Below are 24,092 nucleotides of genomic sequence, written 5' to 3' on the forward strand. Positions count from 1 at the left end.
AATACATAGAAACTACAGCAGTAGGTATTTATTACATATTCATTATTTTATTTGCATTGTTGCAGTATCTTTATCATTTGGATAATGGATACATTCTTATTTTTTCTGATCAACTCTGCACTTCTGTTTGTGACAAGCAGTGAGTGTTTCAACAAAATTATTTCAATATTTTACATGTTGTGTTTAGGAGACTTAGAAAAAGTCTACATCTGTGAAAACATGTTGAACTCTTTCCTTGTAGACTGTATCTTCAGAAACTTGTTGATGGTCTTTTGAGAATACACATTTGCTGTTATACTGTGCCACATGACACTACTTTACTCTCTTATTTTCCTCTGTGAAGTAATTTTGCATTAAATTATTTATTTTATGCTCAACTGTAAGTGGAAAATATTCTGAATACACAGTAAAAGATTAGGTGATCTACTAGCCCACATCCCTTTGAGAGATATTTCTGTTTTGTATGGAGGTGAATCGATGGGCTGATTGTTGTTAATGGTTAGTCGAAAATAGTGGCAACTTCTAAGAAATTGTAAAAGATTATACTTCTGCAATGAAGTGCTCATCTGGATTATTATATTTATACCTGATAAATGTATGTACAGTACTTTAAGCCTTTAACAGTGAACACAGTGTGAGGTTTCAAACAGGCTACAGTTTAAAACTTTTGTTATCATAGGTATGTCTAAATTGGGAGTTACCCATTTTATTAACCTTTTCATAAATACCAATCTTTTACTGAGCTGTGGTGAGCATAACCAAAAGGTGAAGACTTTCATGATTGGAATTTTTTTTATTATTTTTGTTTGTTTATCTTTCATTTGAGTCAGAATTCATAGTAGATGCTTTTCTTAGCTATATTGCATTGTATCAGTCAGCATATTTTAAAACCATATGTGTGTATTAAAAGCTCCTTGTGAATAAAGGAATTCTTAGCTGCTGTTGCTCCTTAGGTAAGTGTGACCTTTTCTGGTTTTCATGAGCTTCGTTGTCCTGTATATAGGTACACTGGCGTTTATTTGGAATACAAATTATTTGGAATTCAAATTCACTGCCTGGCATGTTGCTCTTCACTAAACAAACCCAGACAAAATAATCAGCAGCATTCAACAGTGACATCTGATTTTCATGGTTCTAGTCAGTGAATCTCATAAAGGACATCATGATTGGATCTCCAAAGTGTAATGTTTCTAAGACGTGCTACTGACCACAAATACGATATGCAAAGTTTCCAGGCATTGTGAAAATTTGTTTGAAAATAAATGCATTTTGCATGCAGGGTTTAGGCCAAATGCCAGGAATAGTGTACTGCTTATGTAAAACTATTTCAGAAATATTTAGCTTTGGATTTACAGTACAAATATAATTTTAACTACTCTTTTAAAGCAATAATATAATGACTGTATATTATCTGTGGGATATGTTAAAGCTGCTGCTTTTATTACTCTGTTCCTTAAGTAGTTTCTGAAAAACAGTGGAGTTCATTGCAAAACAAGCAATTACATATTGAAGCATGATGGAGATTGACAGGAAAATTGAAGCAGATAGATGTGAGGCTGATTATGTATATATTTCTAACAATGGACCAAGCTCAGGCTATGGTCATTTTTCATATACAGTTGATGTGCAAATCATCTAAAGTACGTTTCATATAATGCCTGATCTTCAGACACATTCATATGCTAGTGACTTCTTTGAATCGCACTGGAGGGTGTTATGATTGTAGTTGCTGTAAAGCACTTAAACTTCAAGAAAGAAGTGATTGAAGAATGACTTAAGTATTACTTTAACTAACGCTAAAAAAAAAAAATCCTCTTTCTAATCTATGCACTTCAGGCTTTTGGTATTTGATGCTGTTAATATGCAAACTCTTCTTCCCCCCCTTCCAAAAAAACCCCTCCCTTCACTTTTAGTTCAATACAAAAATGACATTTCACAGTACATGGATTTAGGCAGTGACCCATTATCTCCCTGTATTCTGCAGCAGCAGTACATGAGCCAGCTCAACTTTTCAGTCCAGCTTAAAAGTATTGCCCATTAACTAGACTTCCTCGAGTCAGAGCAGATTGTGGGGTTGGTGGAACAATGATGTCGGGGCTTCCAGATTGGTTTGGCAGCTGCATTGTTCTCCTAGGGGAAACCAGACGCACTTAAGTCCCGCTCTCTTTCATGGGCTTTTGTTCATACCAAATTATTCTTTGGCTGTGCTAGTATTCATGATGGTATGTTAAAGGAGCGCATCCTAGCAACTAGAGGCTGGTTGCTAGGCAGCCTGGCTTCCAATAGGGGCTGCTTGTTTGCGATTTGTTTTAATTTTTGTATGTGTGTGTGTGTCAGTTCTGAGAAGGCCACAGTGTTGGTTTTTTAACTGTATCTTTTTTTTTGGAAAATTGTGATTTGTTACTACCTCTGTGCTATCAAGTGTATTATTTTAGTTAATAAATCACCATGTGAAAAGGTCTATTTCCTAAATTCTTGTTGTGTTTAATCTCTGGGTTTCTTGAAATCCTAAAGCTTTTTGTTCAGAGAAGGCAATATTCATTAATTCATTAATGCATGAGAATTACAGCCCTACTGCCTTGTAACAAGATAAGATCTAAATAAAACTTTCTTTTCTTCAATATCAGTCTTGCTGGGATTAAGGTGTTGGAGATGAAAGCACTGATGATAGACAAGATTTATTTATGTTAGCTAGAACTGTTTGGGTAAAGTAAGATTTTTGTGCCCCATAACCAGAACACTCTACCACAATGGTAATGTCTTGGCACTCCCTGCCTTTTATTGAGCCATAGATTGGGTTGATTGTTTGATTCTCTCTAATCTTAAACCTGGATTAATTTCTCTGGTGCACTCTCTCAAATATTTATTGCAAGAAGAGGAAAGCACACTGTATTTTAAAAATACAGTCTTAAATGCTCACCTGTAAGGGGATGGGAGAGTTAATGTATTTGCTGACAGAAATTTTAAGTCCAAGTGAAGTCCTTTGTCTCTATATCTTGCTTTATATTCTGCCTTACAAGATAGAAGTGTGAAAGAACTCTTTGTTTCATAGTCTTTCCTTAATTTAAATTATTCTTTTTCATGGTAACCTTGCAGTACAATTGGTCCATATGGTCCATTTTTATTTATGAGAAATAATTTATGTTTTATTTTCCTTATTGAAGCATTTAGCAAAGATTGCTGTTTCAAAGAATAAAGTAAGGGAAAGAGGTAGCGATCTCCCTTTAAATGTAGGTTGTTGAAGTAATGTTTCTGATGAAACGGGTAACTAACTTCTGTAACTAACTACTGCTATGCAAAATTCTTCAAGAAAATCTGATATGGCAAGTATATGAAGTCCTGAAAATGGCAACATTTTTCTTCCATTCTTCCTAAATGGCTCATATCTATACGTGTATAGTTCTGATTTATCAAAAGGTTTGCACAAATCTAGTGCAGGAGCTGAAAGCAGCTTATAATTTTGTTGGCTTGATGAATGGTCTGTTGGAATTAGTGCAAAGACTTCCACTGGCTTTATTGGCCATTAGATCAATCCACGTCCCTAAATGCTGTATGTGTTAGTAATACAACACTCTGTTGAGAGCAATTAGTCTTTCTTGACTTAATTATCACTTTATAAGGGAATTCAAAAATAGTTTCAGTGTATTCAGTTGAGCTGATAGTGTCTTTCAGGGCCAATAAGTTTTTATTTAATCATGTTTTCTGTTACTAATAAGCCAGAGAATCTAGCACTATGCTAATTTCTTTCTGTTCAACATACTGTAAGGCATTTTGTTTGAAAACCTTTTCTAGTGTATTTTATAGTCACTTTTTTTTATTGTTACAGCATAGTCTTATACTAGAAGAAATATCTCATTTTTTTAAAATAATTACTTTACTCCTGTCTCTACATTACAGTAGGTAAAGTTGGAGTCTTTGGTATCATATTCTGTCATAAATCCTTTTCTAGAAATGTATAAGTAAAAATATTTGATGCATTCAGAAGACAGGTGGTTAGTTAGCTATAGATATTCCTCAGAAGGAGTTTTTTCCACAAAAAGCCTTCCATGTTTAAAAAAAGAAAGAAGTTCTATTTCTCAGCTGCAAGAGAATAAATGCAGTTCTGAGGAAGCAGCAAGAAAATAGAAAACAAATAATGCATGTAACCAGTTGCAACGTTTTTGTTTTCTCTTTAGGAATACGGAACACTTTATATTCAGGAATACAAGAAAAACAGCAAAGTGGAGTCAAGTGCATGCAGCAGCTTCATGGGCTTGAAGGATCATCTGGGGCATGACTTAGGCCACCTTTATGTGGGGAGCACTGGCACAGAGATAAATGCAATTGTACCTTGGTCGATGGCGGAGAAGCCAACGATGGATAAGGTTAATTCTAGGAAAGAAGACAGAGAAAAGGAGACATCTGAAGAGACTTCTGGAAGCTCCAGCTGTGACTCTGAAGAAAGCACAAATTCTGATAATGATTCAGAGAGACTGAATAATTCTGCATCGGAGTCACATTTATTGCCTAAGACTCATCAACAGCTGTGCCGATCTCCTTGCTTAGAGCCGCATATACTAAAAAGAAATGAAATCTTGCAAGACTTTAGGATAGAAGAGGCTCAGATAGTACCTAAGGAAGTCAAAAAGCCTCCTGATGTGGTGAAAGAATATCAAACCAAACTGGAATTTGCACTTAAGTTGGGTTACTCTGAAGAGCAGGTTCAACTTGTACTAAATAAACTTGGTACTGATGCTTTAATAAATGATATTTTGGGAGAACTTGTCAAACTTGGGAATAAAACTGAGACTGATCAGACTGTAACTAATGCTAACACTAGTGTAATGCGTGAAGCGTCTTCCATAGAGTCTCAGAGGTCAGAGTCTCCACTGCAGGAGGATGTGACAGAGGATGGAGACAACCTGAGGCCAATAGTTATTGATGGCAGCAATGTTGCAATGAGGTATGTGACTATGAAGGTTTTGCTTTGCTATTTAAATGGAAACAGAAGGTTCTTGCCCACAGTTCAAGCAGTGATGTTTGGTGTGACTGCCTTAAACTGTATGCAGGGTCTCTTTTAAGTGTCTTTGTCAACCACACTGTATGCTGATATTGTAATCAGGCTACAGGTCTATAGGACTACAGTGGTGTACTACTCACTGTTAGAACAACCAGAGGTTAGTGCCGTTGTCCCTTTGTAGGCAGATAGCAAATCTCTCCTTCTCACTACCACTCTAGTCCTTAATTTTTGGTAGTCAGCATTGCTACAGGCAATTGCTGGATGGAGTTATGTACAGAAAGTTACAGCAAATGTAAAATTCCTTAAGATTATAAAATAGTGATGTAGAATTAAGCAGCTTAAGGGATACTTCTTAGTTGACTAATCTGTGAGAATTGATCTGCCCATAGCATTGGTCTTGGTTATCAGTCTTGGAGTTAGGTTTTATGGCCATTAATTACTGAGATTAGTGTGTGAAAGATGACTTTCACTTATATGCCCACAGATAGCACATTTACCTGCAGTGTTCACTGATCCTTACCCAGTCATCTGGGTGCATAACGAGAAACTTGCCTGTGAAGGCGAGAGGTTCATACTTCATCGGTGATTAAAGAGAGAAGGAAATGGCAGAGAGCTGTGCTGAGAGATTAGGTTTTTATGGCAATATAAATGATTAAATGATAAATTGATTGCTAACTGTTTCAGTAAGTCATAAAGATTATCTGATTACTAACAGCAAGGTTTAGGAGGTCAATTTTAGTTTTCTGATGATTTGATATGGTTTTCATTACCTTAGGAATAAAAGTTAATGCAAGACTTTCCTGGGCTAAAAAAAAAAACAACCTGGCATTTTCATGGGACTATTTTTTAGTTTCTAATCAAGTCAATTCCCTTTAAATGAAGTTTTTTTTTAAATGAAATTTAAATATACCACTTATTTATGCTAATGTGATGGGTTTTGTTTTTTTTAAGTAGAGGAGTTAGCACATAAGGCAAGGATATTACTTTTTTAATATGGTATATTCCTGTGAGTTTTTTCTGCTGGATATGTCATTCCTTATCTTTTGGTTCAACTTGAGCTGTAGAGGAGGCATGTCCAGTTGAACAAACACGATTGTGGCACTCAACCAAGAAGTTATGCGGTGACTTCTAAAATGGGTTTTTATTGTATTTCACATATATCCAAAATGGTTGTGTGTTAGCTATTTAGCACAGGTCAGACTTGGTGGGTGGACTCTTAGGTTCAACTTCTCCTACAAACTACTGAACACATTCCAGAATTAGCTCCAGATCTGTAATTTTTCCTTTATGTTTATTCAGCTATTAGCATAAATATTTAGGATCTGCCTTCCTATGTTAAATTTACTTTCTTGACCACCTGCATCAAATGAACCAACTATGAATGTATGTGATACATACTGCAGGATCTTAATAAATAGATTAAATCTATTCACAAAATGGTCATTCTGTATCCAAGAATCAAATTAACAGGTCTTTACTTGTTTTCTACCAAATGTAATCACAGAATCATTCTATTTGGAAGGGGCCTTTGGAGATCCGTACACAGAGCTGTGTCATTTCAAGGCCATGTCCAGCTGGATTTTAAATGTGTCTGAGGAGATGGAGACTCGATGTATTCTCTGGGCCAGTGTTTGAGTGCCCTTATTGTAAGAAAGTTTTCCTTACTTTATGTTAAAGCAACATTTCTTATGTTCTGTTTTGTGCCCATTGCCTCTTGTTCTGTCACTGGACACCAGTGAGAAATCAGTTCCTGTTCCCTTTATTTTTTCCCATCAGGTATTTAGACACATGGATAATATCTTCCCAAGCCTTCTCCTCTCTAAGCTACACAGTCCTAGATCTCTCAGCTCCTCATTCTTGTATGAAAGGTGCTCCAGTCCCTTGATTAATTTTGTTGTGCTTCACTGGCCTTTCTCCAGTGTTGTCTTTGTCTGTCTTGTATAGAGGAGCCCAGAACTGAGCCCAGCACTCCATATGCATGAGTAGAGAAGGATCCCCTCCCTCAACCTACTGGCAGTGCTTTTCCTAATGCAGCCCAGAAGGCTGTTGGCCTTCTGTGCTGCAAATGCACATTGGTGCCTCATGATCAGCTTGGTGTTCACCAGAACCCCAATGTCCTTCACTTCAGAGTTGCTTTCCTGGTGGTGATCAGCTCCTAGCCTGTAGTGATGATTAGTGTTAGACTTATGCAGCTGGAGGATTGGCATTTCCCTCTGTTGGATTTGCTGAAGTAGATGTTGGCCTGTTGCTCTACCCTGACCAGGGTCCCTCTGAATGAGAGTACACCCATCTGGTGTTCTCCTCCCAGCTCAGCATCCTCTGCAAACTTGCTGAGCATGGACTCTGTTCTACTATCTAGGTCATTATGAAGATGTTAAGCTCCCAGTGTCAGCCCCTGGAGTACACAGATACTGATTGACTTTCAACTGGACTTTATGCCACTAATCACCTTTGAGCACAGCGGTTCAGTCAGATTTCAGTCCCTCTCTGCTCTAACCTTGCTCCTGCTTCCCTAGTTTGTCAGTGAGGCTGTGATAAGAGAAGGCTGCTACAAGAACAAAGCTGTCAGAAGCTTTGTTAAAGCCACAATAAACAGTGTGTCCACTGCTCTCCTCATCCACTGAACAAGTCATCTCACCATAGAAGGCTGTAAGGCTGCTCAAGCATATTTCTTCTTCCTAAATCCATGCTGACTGTTCCCAGTCATCTTCATCCAGTCATTTCATACAGAAATGGTTTACAGGATGATTTGCTCTATCACCCTTGCAGGAATCAGGGTGAGGCTGACCAGCTTTATAGGTCCCTGAATTACCCTTCTTTCCCTCCTTTAAAATGGAAGGGATATTTGCCCTTTTCTAGACATTAGGAATATCCCCAATTACCACAACCTTTCAAATATTGCCAAGAGAGGCCATACGATGTCATTAGCCAGCTCCCGTAATACCCATCAGGGCCCAGCAGCCTGGCAATATCCCATTTCAGTGTTCCCAAAAGTTATCTGAGGGAAAGTCTTGTCCTGTTACTTTTGCCCAACCTCCTGCATATTACTGTGGGCCAATCTTGAGCTTGGCATGGGTGATCCTTGAAAAATCCACCATCTCTCCTGTGCACTCTTCTCTGCATGGGATTCTCCTCAGTAGGCCAAAATCTGCTCTCCAGAATTCTGATCTCATAATTCTGATTTTGCCTTGCTCTTTTTTCACAGGATCTGCCTCTCATGGTCACTGCAGCAAAGGCTGCCCCTGACCTTCCCATCTGTCTCCTTCTCCCTTGTTTCTGAAGCCCAGCTGGTGCACTTGTTAGGTACTCAGTCACCCATGTTAAGATGTTACTGCAAAAGCACTCCAGAAACTTCATGGATTACTGATGCCTTGCTGTGTTGATCAGAACAAAAGCATCTTTGACAACTGGCTGGTTGGTCCAGTCCATCCCACCTTTTTCTAGAAATTAGTCCTTGATTAGGAAAGCCTGTCCCACATATGTAAAAGCTGAGTCTCAGCTGCTGATGCCAGTTTTGCAGCCAGTTGTTTGCCCACAGGATCTGTCCTTTCCCCTTAGAGAAAATAGGTACTGGTAACTAAGCACTTCAAATACTGGAAAGATTTCAGCTTTTACATGCAGGAGAGACTTGGAGCCTCTTGGACTCTTGGAGACTAGGAGTCCACTTGCAGTTCAGTCTTCTTCAGATTTCTGTATGTAATTGTCCAGGGTCATGTTACGGGTAGCTATAATTTGTCACAGTTTCGTCTTTCCTCTTTGCTCTTTCAAGTTGTGACCAAGTTCACTCTGGAATTGCTAAAGGGAAATGGGCCTGTGCCCTAAGCAAGACTGTAGATAGTCTTTTGAGAGGTGTTCTTGGAAGCTTTCTCACAGGTTATCACAGGAATGGTTAAACTGCGATCTTTATTCTTACTCCCATGTTGTTGTAATGCACATACGTGATGATAGCATTTGCTATTAGAATTATTCTAGATAAGAGCTACTAATTTTCATTTAAAGGATGTATTTGACAGGGAGGGAAAGTTTTATGGAGAAGGTTCAATGTCCAATGATTGTCCAATCATTCAAGTAGGATGAGCTGGCTGTCCTCTTCTGGAAGGATCAAACACTGTGCTACCCTGTGACTCCATTCCATGACTAATTAAGGACGTAGTTTCACAAAACATCCAGTGAGTGACACAGAGTGATTTACTTTTAGGCTTACCTCTATCCCACTGCCAGGGATGCTTTCCTATCTGCATCTCATCTAGTGACTGGGTGGCTGCAAAATGAGTTGATTCACCTTCCTAATTCAGAGAGCAGGGGGAATCAGAAAGGATTATTTTTCCATTAGAGATGTTAACATAACCTGATGTTTTTGTCGTTGGGAGAACAACTTGGTCTGACACAAAGGAGGAAGGATATGTCTCGTTATGTGACTGGATATTCATATCTGTGGAACTGGTTGCATCTAATGAACTGATGGATTCATGAATTTCTTTAGAGCCGCACAGAAAAAAGCTTGAGTCAGAACAACTTATTCTGGCAAGCCAGAGCTCACATGTATGCCAGTCGTCTGGTGACTACTCCTGTTACAGACAAGCTGTTTTAGCAAACTGTAGATTCAGAAAAACCCAACAGTCATTTTTTCTGCCTTTTGGTAACATTTGGAAAGCTTTCCTTAAACTTTCATGTGACACTGCTTGTCATTTGTGCATTAAACTGTAAATGAGTCATCAAATGCATCTTGTGTATATCAAGTTTAAAGCTACAATATGGTCTAAATAATGTGAATTGGCTAAAGTTTTAAAAGCAAAGAAAACATCCTCTTTCAACTGAATAGCAGAAAGGAGGCTTTTGCAAGCTATGACTTGAAGAATTGCTGTTTAGCTTCCTATAGGATACTTCAAGTCTGGTCTTGTTTTGTTATTCTACCTTTCTTGGTGTTGAGTTAACCTTTATTCAAAAGAGGAAAGATGCCCACAGTTTAAGCCTTAAACATCAAGGTTTTTTGTTAGAATGCTCTTATAGATGAGACTGATTTTTCTGTGTATATAAATTTAAAATCAGAGTTGAACAGCAAATTAGATAATCCCCTAGAGCTATTGTGGACCTTGATAGTTTTCGCTGGGTGTCCCGGGTGCCTTCAGGCTTCCTTTGCTGACTGTGAAAAGAATGTTTCAAATATATATAAAACTTTATGCTGAAAACTTTTTGGCAGAAAAGAAGTTTGCTTTGCTTACAGAGAGTGCAACATGAAGATAACACTGATGTAAAATTATTTGACTACTTTACTTGCTTTATTATTAGTTTTAGACACCAACTTTCAGAAGTTTATGGGCAAAGGAATCAAAGTACTTTGATAATGTTGTTTTCATTTGCAGATTGAAATCAATTGATCTTGTTTTGGTCAATTAGATTCCTCTGAAAACTTTACCCTTGGGATTCTCAGGCCATGGAGGTGATACATTTCAGCTTCCCTTTCTGGAAAACCTTGGTCTGTGTATTTAAGTGGTCCTTGATTGTGCATCATTGCACAAAGGAAAACACAGCATGAGATAAATGGTGTACTAATTTTTGTTTAGGAAGAGGAAGATACTGATCTGGGGAGTTGGTTTTTAGTTAAGCACATTCCCACTTTTAAGACAGATATTTTACAATTTTTTTCTAGCTTTCATGCCCAGGCATCCTGACAAATGTGGATGTTGTAGGTGCTTGGTGGCACCAGAAACATACACCCAGGCCTGACAGTCATGGGAAGAGCACCCAGTGCCATTCAGGAGTGGCATTCAGCTGGAGAAAGTGTCACTGCGGTGTCTAACCAGTGTTAGACATCTCTGTTCAGACAACTGAGCCTTGGTCCCCTGTGTTAACCCTGAGGCACGTTGGGCTGCAGTAAAAGGTTCACTGATACCCTACTGACACAGAAGGTTCTCCACAACTGCACATTGTGTCAGCCAAAGGATGGCTCAATTGTCTTATCTATGCCACATTGAGTTTTCATGTGACAATTTAATTGCTCATTTATTTTAACAAACTAACAATGTAGCTGCATTAGCTTCTCCTCAGATTGTGTTGGTTGTATCTTGGTACCTTGATTCAGACATTCATCTTTCAGTACCACTATCTATCTATTTTTTAGTTTATTTTGAGATGTCACTATAAGGAATAGATAAAAATATTTTTCCAGCAAGTAACAATCACATGGATAGGAGCTTGTTACTGGCAGCTTTGAGTGTAGCTTCTCTTTGCCTGTTTTGACGTTGAGTGCTGCGTGTATGGCTCCAACAGAGACCCACATGCAGTTCTGGCTGGAGACAGCACCTGCTGCACTTGCAGAGTGCTCCAGCATTGGAAGCCCTACAGACAAAAGGTATCTTGAAATATGTGACAGCTTCCAAGTTTTTTTTCTTTAAAACACCTCAAAGCATTGAAGTAATTTTGGCTAATGGAAAAAAAAAAAAAAACAAACATTTGGCGCCTGTTCTATCTGCTTCGTATCAGCATCAAAATATATATATATAGAGGGAACAAATGCAGGACTGATAGAAGGCTCAGGTTAATGAGAAATGGTTTGGGGCAAATGATTTCTGTGATTAGGGAATTGGTAGAGCTTAAGAAAAGTAATTAAAAAGGGATGAGGCTAGTTACAAAACCAGTCTGCGAGGGTTATGAGTCACTGATATGATACAAGTTTTCTTCTCTGTCTGTGCTATGGACTAAACACTCTTCCTCCCATGATATGACAGAAGGAAATAATTTGGTAACTCTGTAATAACTTGTAATGGGCAGGTATGTGTTTTAGTTTTGTTCTTGCTTTTAGTCAATATGCTTTTGCATAGTAGGTGTGTAGATGTGTCCAGATTTCAGTTGTAAAAAACCTGTATGCAACAGATGTTATTGTAGACATCGCCTCTTGTCATCAATGTGCATGTTTTCTGTAGCTTTCAGAATCTGATTCTTGGTTTGGATATTGTATTAGAGCACACTAGAAGTCTTGCAAGTATTTTAAGTAGTCTTTTAAGCATGTGTACCACAAGTCTTTCCAAGACAGTCACTAGGAAATCTAATTTGGGGTCTAGGAAGGTAACCGAGAAAATGAAAAGTGTTCTCATCAGAAGTTTTACACTTTTTACTAATTCTCCTAGCTTAAAAAAATGCTTTGTTGATTTTTTGCTCAGGAAACATGCTACTTTGTTTTCTTTCATTTAAAAATAAAATTAGAACTATCAACAGACCAAATATAAAAGTGATGGTAAAAGGAATCATTCATACATGATATGAAAAAGAAATAGGCATTTCTAAAGGAATGTAATTTATCTTGCAACTGAGAGTGGTAGGTGAAACATAGTCAGCAAACAGAACCAAAGTACTATAAACCAGTATCTCACTCAGGACTACAGCTGTCAACCTGACTGGTCTGAGCTTTCTCATATTCCTAATGATTGGAAAGAGATTTTTAAAAGGAAGTTTATTGACAAAGAAGTACAAACATTTTTCATCTTTTTCACAACTAAGAAGAAGGAAAAGAAATCAGAAGCAGTAGCATGATTTCAGTCTTTTCACCATATGACATCATAAAGCTGATGAAGCACAAAGATCACAAAATGAAGAGCATCAATTCTGCCTAACAACAAAAGAACAAATTTTAATTACACATCTCCTTCACAGACTTTCTCACTAATGATCTCAATTCCTTGGAATTTGTATCCACTCACATCCGAGTTTAGGCGTGTGTCTGAAAAGGAGTGGAAAAAAGAGTAAAGATTTATACAAGTTACAAATTCACTTGCTCAGCAGTGCAGAATAGCTGGTATGCATTGTAATGCATTCGCCACTTCTGTTTCATACAGTTGAAGTATATTTAAAATTTCTGTTGTGGATGAAAGAATTTTGATAGTCTGTACTATGCAATAGAAAACTAAGGAGCTGAACTGCCTGGTCCCCCCTCTGCCTTTAAAAGCATGGCCTGAACTACAACCTGATGGAAAGCAATAGGCAAGAACGTCCAAGAGTCCAGGATTTTTTTCCTGAAATTATGTCTCAGATTTGCAGAAAGAAACATAGTGCTGCTAAAATGTAGTCTAACACACCACTTTTTCATTGTCAGGAGTGAAAGGTAGGTTTATCCACTTGAAACCATGGAGATTGTTTAGAGTAATCACAGTACAGTGATTCCACTGGAATTTAATAGCTGGAACAAGATCTTCCTGACTGTTTTAAAATGGATTACAATATATTTATAGTTGCACCCAGCCTGCTGATAGCATGAGCAGTAACCTCTTGTCTCAGGCTTTGCAAAGGAGGCCTTATGGCTGCCCCCTGGGCGTTGAATATGCACCAAGTGTCCCAATCTTGTCTTGTCAAGGGAAGATGGAATTAGACCATAGATTAAATACTGTTGGCCATTTTTGCTATGCATTGTGTGCATGTGCACTTTGTGTCACATCTGTGTGTGGTTTGGTTTTCTATTCCTGGTAAGTCTTGAAATACACAGAGATACCACTCTTGCAGCCAAACAAGCACAAGAATAGTTGTGTAGTATAAAACAATGCCTAGAAAAAAATACTGGTCTGTGTTTTATTATTACAATGTTATTATGATGTAATACAGTATTGTGTGATATAATCATAGAAAACAGGGAATTCGTTACTGCAGAGGCCTACAGCTAAAGCTGAATAGGATATTGAGGTACATAGATACATTGTTCCTGACAGTGTTCCTAGTGTAGCCCTAAAGGCACAGAAGATGGGCTTAAACTATCCTTTAAGTACCCCAGGGCAGCTAAAATCCACAAGCTTTGATCATTATGGCTGGCAACAATTGCAATATCAGAGTATCAGAGTATATGCTTATGTTTGCAGGTACTGTCTCCAGTTTCATTACAAGAGGAAGTAGGACACTTCCTCACTTAAATCCGGTTTATGGTAGTGGGCTCTTCTTTTCCTTTTTCCTTTTCTTTTTTTTTTTTTTTTCCCTTTTGTTTGGGATCTGTGACATTCAACAGAGCCTTTGCTGAGAATGATGCTTTGTAAGGAGTGTTAGCCATGACTCATTCTCTCTTGACTCAGGTGCAAGTGTACACCACCTCCATCACAGGCTGCTGAAATCAGAATATTTTTGCAAAAGTTTTCTCACTTTTTCTTTGGCACTTTGTCTATTGCACAATTACTCAAGCTCCCACAGTGTCAAGAAAGACACAGCAGTGCTGTGTTTTAGAAGGTGGAAAAAGTAGGTACCTACTTTCCTACGGAAGGGGAAAAAGTTTTTAAATAACTTTCTGATGTTTCATTTACCCCAAAACATGCAAGGAGAAAGGGACTCCTAAAATTCCTGTGGCTATCTGTCATTATATTGTCCCCTTCAGTAATCACAGACAAAGAATTTTCTTTTACCCTTCTGGAAAGCAGATTGTGGCACACCTGCTATACATGACAAGCCAGCCAAGTGAAAGGTGATGACTTCTTTCCATGCCCCTGTGTTTCTTCTGCTATACAGAGCTGCAGCGTTGGGAGGGGTGTCACAAAAGTTGCATGTCTCTTGTGCACAGAGAACCTAGATGGGCCTCAGAGGAGCTGTCTGTCTTGTTCTGCAAAGAGTCCGATGAGGAGATCCCAAAATCCATGGCCAGACTGTACCGCAGATCAGGGAGAAAGCTTTCACTAACATTGTGCTTAACTATGTTAGTTAAGGACTTTTCTAGCTCTAGTTAAGGACTTTTCTGTCCTTATCTGGCGGGACTGTAGTGGGTTGGCTGTGGCTTGCCTCCTCCCAGCAGAATGGGAGAGAAAACAGGAGGAGCAGAAGCAAGAAAACCCATGGGTCAAAATAATGACAGGGAGATCACTCATCATGTAATTTTTTTATGTTAGGCAGACTCAGCTTCAGGAATTCAATTTAATTTATAGCCAGTTAATATAAATATTTATTTCCAAATCAGGTATTAGGAAACAAAAAGGACAAACATTAAACTATTTAGGGGAAAGACTGTCTCCCCTTTTCCAGGCTTGCTTCACTCCAAACATGTGTCCTCCTCACTATCTCACCACAGCATCACTCTTACACCTTGTCACAGCTGCAGGTGGCAGTCAGTGCTTTCAGAGCAGCTGTGAGCAGTGCAGGGGACTGGGGTCAGAATGTCACAGTTTTCAGTTTTTCTCTGCTGCTCCTTCCTTCTTGTACTTTTCCTGTTCTCTACTCTGCAAGTCCCTCTGGGCATGTACCTGCTCCTCATAAAGCAGCTCCTCATCCTCATGCCATGGTGTTCCCTCATTCCCATCTCCTGCACTGTTGAGCTGGCTAGAGCTGGGTGTGCCCATCATGGGGCAATCCCAAATTCTTCTCACAGCAACCATGTCACAATCTATGGACACCCATTGGTTGATTGCTATCCTCCATTTCAGTTACTTCCTATACACGGATGATTGGTTTGTTCTTCCACAAGCTGCTTTTTTTTTTTTTTTTTTTTTTCAGATTAGCTAAATGTGCTTCCTTCAGCCTTTCCCCATAGGTCTCCTTTAACTTTCTTTTGGATTCTTTCCATTTCATCTATGTCTTTTATAATGTCATGCCTGAAACTGGATGTAGAAGTAGGGCAAGGACTTGTCTGCCTTTAGAAAATGACATAATTGCGTCTCTTGCCTTACCCCAGACAGTTATTGCACAACAGACAGATATTTTGTTTTGCTTTTGTGTGATCACAATTAATTGTCTCTACACAGCGTTTAAAATACACATTAATTTCTCCTTCTGAAGTACGTACTAAGCACATTCTTAGTTCTGCCATGTTGATTTTGGACAGTCTCCTCAGTTTGCCTAATTTGTCCTGCCATCCCCTTGGACTTGGAGGCCTCCTCTCTCATTCCCTGTTCACACAGGACCTTGAGGAGCTCCTGCAGCAGCTGGTTCTGCTGTGCCTTCCCCTGCTGCTGTGCACACCTGTGCTCATCTGCTACCATTTCCTAAGCACAGTGCACTCTTGTGTTGGTATTTTGGACCTCCTGCTTTCCCTCATCAAGTCTTTGAGCTGCCTGTTAAACCCCATACTCTTGGTTGGGCTATGAGGATTTTTAAAAACCCCTACTTATATTTTTCTTTGTTTGTCAAATATGTGTACAGGTAATAAATGTGTTTGGAAGATTTAGCAGGCCTCTCCCCCACTGTTTTGGAAATGATGGCTGTGTTTGGGCATGGCTCAGACAGACTCCCAGGTGCCTTTAGAAACCATGGAGCAAGTGAAAAGCATGGCTATGACATCTGCATTTTACTGAGCTCCATTTATGGTCATAGAAAAAGTCATCTAATAAAGAATTTTAATGTGTGTGTTTCAGCCATGGGAACAAAGAAGTATTTTCTTGTCGAGGAATCAAACTGGCAGTAGATTGGTTTTTGGAAAGAGGCCACAAGGATGTTACTGTGTTTGTGCCAGCGTGGAGGAAAGAACAGTCAAGACCAGATGCACTTATAACAGGTAAGCTGTATCTTTGCTTGTTTGTTCAGTGCTTTGCCCAGCAGGAGTGCTACTGCTCAAATGAACAAACCTTCTGCAATGAAAGGCTGTAACAGAAAGTATCTTTGGTGCAGTAATTACATCGTGATCTATAGGCAGGAAAAAGACAAAGCAATGCCCTTTCCAAGCCCTCCTGTTCTGTTCTGATCATCTGCTTAAGTTTCTATACCATTGCTACTTACTTCTTGAAGGATGTAATTGCCTTTTTTAAAATCTGCTATGTCCATGCAGCATTAGTAGCAAAGAGGTTTGAAGTTAGTCATTTGCTGGGTATTATTTCTTGTGGTGAGCAGATTCTGTCAGGCTTGCCTGTCACTGCCCACTTTGGATTATGGGAATTATCCAGACAAAAAGGGAATGAATGGCTCCCCTCTTTGTCATTACTATTAGCAAATAGACAACTTTTGAAAAATTTAATTTTGAATGTGTTTATCTAGGAAAAAATTTGGTGTAAAGATATTTATTCCTTCATCAAACTAACAAGTTCTTTGTGAAGGCTGGAGAGACATCCTCCAACTGCCCTAAAGTTGGAATAGAAAGCAATTGGGGGTTAAAAAAACCCTAGAAGTTGGAGAGGAGGAAGGGTTGTTGGTTTTTTTTTTGGGGGGGGGGGGGGGGGGAAGAGAGGTAGCACAGCTACCATTAAAGGAGGGGAAGCTTTTTGAGACTAATAGCTGTAGCTTCTAAAAGAATACAGAAGTATGTTTTGATTGCCACGTGCATCTTCAAATATCTGGAAAGATCCTATCAACACTTCATTCCATTTTCTTGATTGCTACTAGAATATAGCATGTTAACACAAGGAAACATTTGGAAAGCTGCTGTTACCCTGTGGAGCCTTCCTCTTGAATCCATTCTCTTTTGCTGTACTAGTGTTTGGAGTGTGAGAAGAGCATTAGCTAAGTAATAAAAATTTGGCCACTTAGAATTAAATTGTGACATCTGCTTGGACTGTGCGTAGGGCTAAATGCCCCAAACGGTGTTTCAAGAAAGCAGCAAGGCTAGAATTGACCTAGCAATGGTGAATTGTCTAGCAATGAGAAATCAGTATTCCATGTGTCAACATGGACCCTGAAAATGGGAGGAAGATCAGAGCAGGTTATTGTATCTTTTGTAAAAATACTGCATCTTCTTTTTTCCTCTAAGGATGCAGGAAGCCTGTGTGCTACCAGGCATGTAATATTCCTGATGCTGACACTTGTTTCCAGAATTATGCACCTGAAATACATGGCCAGCTGGAGTTTTGAAAAAGCCCTAGTTGACTAACATGGGATGGTTCTAGACTGTCAGCATTCATGAGAAACCTCTTGGACAAAACAACAGCCACATCTTTCTTACCAGTACCTGCCAGTCATCACATGGCAGATTTTTTTTATTCTTTCCTAGCAGGGAAAAAATAATCACCCTCCATCTCACTCTCACTCATCATTTAGCACATTGTGGGGGCTTGAATACAAAAAGGTTGTATTTCATTTAAAATTTTGTGCTTTTTCTATTAAGCAAATAAATGCTTGTATCAAATATATTGCTTATATGTTATATTAATGCTGTATTTCTCCCTGTTGGAATCTTCTTTTTTTTTTTTTCCCAGATGGAACATGTTCCCTGTCAAGTTTCTTATGCTACAAAACAGTTGAGTTATTTGAGATCTTAACCATTGCTTATAGCCATGGCTCATATTCACTATGCAAGCATCTTTTGCTGTTTTAGATGTTGCCTAGTATTTTGTGTATTTTTCTTTCATAGCTTGTCTGCTCCAAGGAGAGTGATAGGTAGGAGAATCAACATAAGGGGTAGGTGCCCCAGTACTAGGTACAACTTCCTTCGTAGCCTGAGGTCTGTCTTTCAAAGCTCCTTGGGATCTCCAGGTTCTACACAGGAAAAGGGAAAATAAAATACTTTTGGGACATGTGAGTGACAGATTGTGTAGAACAAGAAGGAACTACATAAAATGCTAAATATGCTTATTTAGAAGGATTGAAGAGAAATCTGTCTGGCTTTCATAAGAACTTATATAAATGTGTACACATCTATACACATATATATACATATTATACACATATATAAATGTGTAAACCATTCAAGGAAAGATACAATCTAAACTATTACTGTTGTTAATAAAAAAAACCAAACCAAATCACCACCATTTTTGCTGTTGGTTACAAAATTTCATCAGATGCCTTTCTGGGGAATGCTGTTAATATTTGTGGAGAACCTTAGTGCTTGTACAGAATGTGGATTTTCTAGTCCTTGTGGGTACCCCTTCTGTTGATGGGCAGAGACTTTCATGAGACTGTCCCATTAATATGAGCTACTAGAATTCTTTCAAAAGATATTTCTTGCTGGGTTCTACAAAGAGATGGAAAAGGTCTGTCTTCACCAAGGAGAAGATACGAGAAAACCATGGCTGTACGTGGGTATAGTCTTCATAGTCAGTGGTGATAAAAATGACCCCCTCACCAGAGGGGTGATAAAATGGTTTTTCTTTTGAGCCACAGGAACATGAACAAGGTCCCCTGTGTTAGTCCTAGAGAAATGGTGTGGAGCAGGAGGTTTTGATTTGTTTTGGGGGTTTTTTGAAACTATTGTCAGCTGACTGCTGACTATAAGTTCAGATATCATATGTGGACTATAACATATAAGACATTTTTAGTCCTAAATGCTTGGATTTTCTTCCTCAAGCCTAATATCTTTAGAGGTTAAACAAACTTTTTTCTTTTCTTTCTTGTTTGACTTTTGATTCTTATTCCTTGTAGATCAAGAAATCTTGCGTAAATTAGAAAAGGAGAAGATTCTCGTGTTCACACCATCCCGGCGTGTGCAAGGGAGAAGGGTGGTGTGCTACGATGACCGATTTATAGTGAAGTTGGCCTTTGAGTCAGATGGCATCATTGTCTCTAATGATAACTACAGGGATCTAGCTAATGAAAAGCCAGAATGGAAGAAGTTCATAGATGAACGCTTGTTGATGTATTCTTTTGTTAATGACAAGTAAGTCATTCTGTCTTTACATGTGCCACTAAAATAATTGAGGAAAGGACAGTTTGAAGATTTGTACAAATTTTTCATCTTACACCCAGATCATTAGGTATATGTAGGAAAACAGGAGGAATAGTCAATCATAAATTTGGTCTTCTGATTAGAAGTACTTGAAACTGTTTTTGTAGCAACATTTTTAGGTCTTTTTATGCTATTTTTTTCCTCTTTGGTGTATGCCAATGTATATTTGATGTATGCTATGGTATAATATTCCAGCTCTGTTGATATACTGAACAAACATTTTCAAGTGCCTGTAGTTGGACTTCTAAGTCCTAGAGTCATAGAAAAACCCAAGTTGGAATGAACTTCAGGGGGTCTGTAATTCAACTGTCTGATTAGATCCATCTATAGTAAATGTACCCCAGCCTGCAGATAAACTGCAGTTACTGCTGGTGGCTTCTTGTAGTGCTCCCCTAAGCAGGCGCTCGTGTTGAGGTGCCTGAATGCTGATGCAAGAATCCTAGGCCATCACCACAGTTTTGAAAAGCTAGTAGTGGTGTTTTAAGAAATGGCTGCCTGTATTGCAGCCCTTACTTTTGATTTTGGGATGGGTTATTTGTAGCCCTGCTTTGCCATAAAGCATCAACTGAGCTGGACCAAAGGTGTCTGAAGCAGTCTAGAGGTGTCCACACAGTCTGTTCCTGTGACCTACCTCTAAGGCAGTACCTGCAGCAGAAAGATGGCCTTCCAAAACTGCTCTTGAGGTTCCCGGATTTAAAAATGACAGGATGGCAGATTATCATGTAGCATAGTCATGAGGTTCTTGGTCATTGCATGAGAAGTATGAAAAGGCTTGTTTGCGTCCATAATACATTGTTCTTTCTTTGTAGATTTATGCCTCCTGATGATCCTCTTGGCCGCCATGGTCCGAGTCTGGACAATTTTCTTAGGAAGAAGCCTATTGTGCCAGAACATAAGAAGCAACCATGTCCATATGGTAATTTGATTTAACCCATCAATTTTTATGTACTGGGACTGGAGACCAAGATCCTGTTTTATTTTAATACTGCCAAAACTGTTTAAGACTCTTTAACACTGGTTTTAACATTGTTTTCTTAGCCTGAGATGGGTTGAAATGCTGAGCTGATGGTGGAAACTGAAGCAATTTTTTCATGTGCTGCTTAAAAAACATTTCTGTCTACTAATTGAACTAAAGGAACAACTTAATTAAACATTCATTGGAATAAATCCAAATCAACACCTAAATTCTGCAGGTTCCAGAAGCCCTTTCTAATGTCATGAGATATTGAGGTTTTCTTCCAGAGAATTAATTGAGCTATCTGAAGTTTAGCTACTGAGCATTCCTACAGGCATCTTGACTGAGCTGAAACCTGCTGGCCTTATAGCTGTGGGACTTCTCTATTTTTTCTGCCTTGGCCTGAGACAGCAGGTGTGTACAGCCTCCCTGGCAGTGCCACATCCAGTTCAAAATGTGGCTGGTCGTGTTAGTCTGCATTCCCAGAGCACCAGCTGCAGGACACTACCATCACCTCTTTTTTCCCCACAAAACAGGAGAGGAGTTCTTAGAGCACACCCTGTGTTGCACAAAACCAATCTTACTTGCAAGATCTTTCAAATCAACAGTAGAACTTCAAATGAGGGGCATTTCTGTTATTTGATGTCGAACAGATTTTGTTTGAAGTTTTTTAAATCTGATTGTGTTTGTATTAATAGGGAAGAAATGTACCTATGGACACAAATGCAAATACTATCATCCAGAAAGAGGAAATCAGCCTCAGAGATCTGTAGCTGATGAACTTCGTGCCATGTCTAGAAGCACAGCTGCCAAAACTACAAGTGAAGGAGGACTGGTAAAAAGCAATAGCGTTCCCTGTAGCACTAAAAGTGATGGCACTTCAGAGCTGAAGCGTGTTGCTCCAAAGAGGCAATCGGATCCTAGTATAAGGACTCAAGTCTATCAAGACTTGGAGGAAAAGCTTCCCACCAAAAACAAATTGGAAACCAGGTCTGTACCTTCTTTAGTTAGTATACCAAGTTCCTCTGCTGGAAAACCCCAAAGTACTGCACCTTTAACTAATGGCCTTCCATCCGGAGTTCACTTCCCACCTCAGGATCAAAGACCACAGGGACAGTATCCTACAGTGATGATGGCAACCAAAAATCATGGAACACCAATGCCTTATGACCAGTATCCAAAATGTGAGTCTCCGGTGGATGTAGGGTATTACTCTATGCTGAGTGCGTATTCAAACCTCAGCATATCTGGACCGCGTAGTCCTGAGAGGCGCTTCTCCTTGGACACAGACTATCGGATTAGCTCTGTAGCTTCCGACTGCAGCAGCGAGGGGAGCGTCAGCTGTGGCAGCAGCGATTCCTACGTGGGTTATAGCGACCGCTCTTACATGAGTTCACCTGACCCACAGCTGGAGGAGAACTTGAAGTGTCAGCACATGCACCCCCACGGCCGCCTTAACGCTCAGCCCTTCCTGCAGAGCTACCATGAGCCCCTCACTCGAGTGCAGAGCTATAGTCACGAAGAACCAAAGCATCACCACAAATCTCCCATTCCGTATATGGCTGTGCATCTGCAGCATCCAGCAGTCGGTGCTCGTTCCAGTTGTCCGAATGACTACTCCGCATCTCAGAGCTCGTCTCATTCGAAGACGCTGCATCTGGGGAGAGCCCTGGTGTCCACGAGAATAGACAGCATTTCAGACTCGCGTTTGTACGAAAACTCTCCGTTAAGACACAGGAAGCCTTACTCTGGCCAGGAGGGGCTGGGAGGTTGGGATAGGCAGAGTTACGGGATGGATGCCTACGGCTACCGCCAGACGTACTCCTTGCCCAGCAACCCCACGCAGCCGTGCTACGAGCAGTTTGCCTTCCAAAGCCTTCCCGAGCAGCAGGACCAGCCCTGGCGCGTACCTTACTGTGGAATCCCGCAAGACCCCCCAAGGCTCCAAGACACCCGGGAGAAGGTTTACATTAACCTCTGCAACATCTTCCCCCCTGATCTTGTGAGGATGGTGATGAAGAAGAACCCTCACGTGACAGACGCTCAGCAGCTCGCTGCTGCCATCTTAGTGGAGAAATCTCAGCTAGGTTATTGAGAGACGACGCATCTTTGTGGTGTCTGGTAGTTTTCAGCTCAGCTCTAACGCTGAGGGAGGTTTGCTACAATAGCATTTGGGATCTCCTTCTCAGCAAGGAGGTTATATAGTAATCCATTTATGTGAAATACTGTATCATGGAGTCTGTATGTATAGCCCCATGCATTGAAAGTACCAGATAAGTCTTGTGTTGTAGTTTGAAAATTTTTAAATGGCTATTTTCACATCTGGAGGATGTTCCAGTTTAAATTAATATATATATATATATATATATATAAAAAAAAATCTGTGGTCTCTGGTTATAATCTTTGGTGCATCAGGGGTTTATATGCAGCACTTTCTTATCATTGTTACATTTTGTTGGGATTTTTGGTTTCGTTTTTTAACTTGCTGGATGCTTATCCTTGGGCTGTGAGATATTAAACTGCAGAATGAGGATTCTGCTACTTCTGGCAGGCAATTTTCAAGCCAATTTTCAAGCCAAGTTTCTGAACTTTTTAAACCACCACGAGTATGTCTGATGTATGTTTGTTTGTTTTTGTGAGCTTTTTCGTGCTGTAATCACCTGTTTGTAGAAAACAAAGATTTCCTACAGCACTGACTACATTTTTTGAAACAAATAATTAAGTTACCAGTTAACAGTGAAATGGGTAACAATATATTGGTAATTTATAGTATGGCACTTTTTGTTGCTTTCTTTGTTTTGCTAAAATAGTTACATGTTTTTGTTGGTGCAGTCAATTAGTAAGATCAGATGCAAACAGAGGAGGAAAAGATTTTTTATTTTTTACTAATTTATGGATATGTTAAAAGCCTTATTGCCTGATTTTCAGAGGTACTGAGAATTTGCAGACCCCTTGGAAGCTAAGAGAAACTGCAAATGCTCAGAACCACCCCAAACCAGGCCACCCTGTTTCAGTTCCCGTGTGTTTTTAACCAGCTCTGTGTATCTCTGGTCAGTAGATGGAGACCTGAAACCGTAGGGCCCTGTTTAGTTGTTTTATATGTTTTTCCTTTGTATTGCTGCACAACTGTACTGGATAAAATATGCTTTTCATAAAGTATTTACCTGTTTTTAAATGAATTTAATTATCTCAATGCAAGTTTTGTATTTAAGATACTGTTTGATTTTTCTTGCTATTTATCAAGGCTGGCCTGAAAAGGTTTTGTGTGTTCAGGATATGCAACATTTATTATCTGCACTATGGTAATGATATTGTAGCTCAAAAAAATAACTTAAACTTTTTTTTTTTTCTTTTTTGGCTGGGGAGGGGAGGGTTGTGGGGAGAGAAGATACCATATGTGTTCCTGGAGTTAGTTTTTGCTTTTTTTCATTGTGTAGGCCTGATTCTTGCCACAAATAGTGTAGTTTTAGAAACAGACAAGCCAAGTCTGTTTTAGCATTAGTAAGGGATATTTCTGGTTTAAAGTCATGGGTTTTACTAGCACCTCTTAAGCTTTTATATATATATACATATATATATATGAAAAATAG

The 24,092-nt window shown here is 39.3% G+C and overlaps 1 protein-coding gene across 1 annotated transcript in view; it reads left to right on the top strand.

Moving 5' to 3' along the window:
* The window catches only part of ZC3H12C (zinc finger CCCH-type containing 12C), a 39,110-nt gene extending 15,307 nt beyond the window's left edge, over window positions 1-23,803 (top strand). Inside the window, exons 2-6 of the mRNA XM_053971828.1 lie at window positions 4,176-4,942; window positions 16,309-16,448; window positions 19,244-19,478; window positions 20,357-20,463; window positions 21,201-23,803. Of these exons, the coding sequence (XP_053827803.1) occupies window positions 4,248-4,942; window positions 16,309-16,448; window positions 19,244-19,478; window positions 20,357-20,463; window positions 21,201-22,597 (2,574 nt within the window). The 5' untranslated portion in view covers window positions 4,176-4,247 and the 3' untranslated portion in view covers window positions 22,598-23,803. The remainder of the gene's footprint in view (window positions 1-4,175; window positions 4,943-16,308; window positions 16,449-19,243; window positions 19,479-20,356; window positions 20,464-21,200) is intronic.
* The last annotated feature ends 289 nt before the right edge of the window (window positions 23,804-24,092 follow it).

This window comes from Vidua macroura, chromosome 2, assembly GCF_024509145.1.
Source record: "Vidua macroura isolate BioBank_ID:100142 chromosome 2, ASM2450914v1, whole genome shotgun sequence".
NCBI classification, from domain to species: domain Eukaryota; kingdom Metazoa; phylum Chordata; class Aves; order Passeriformes; family Viduidae; genus Vidua; species Vidua macroura.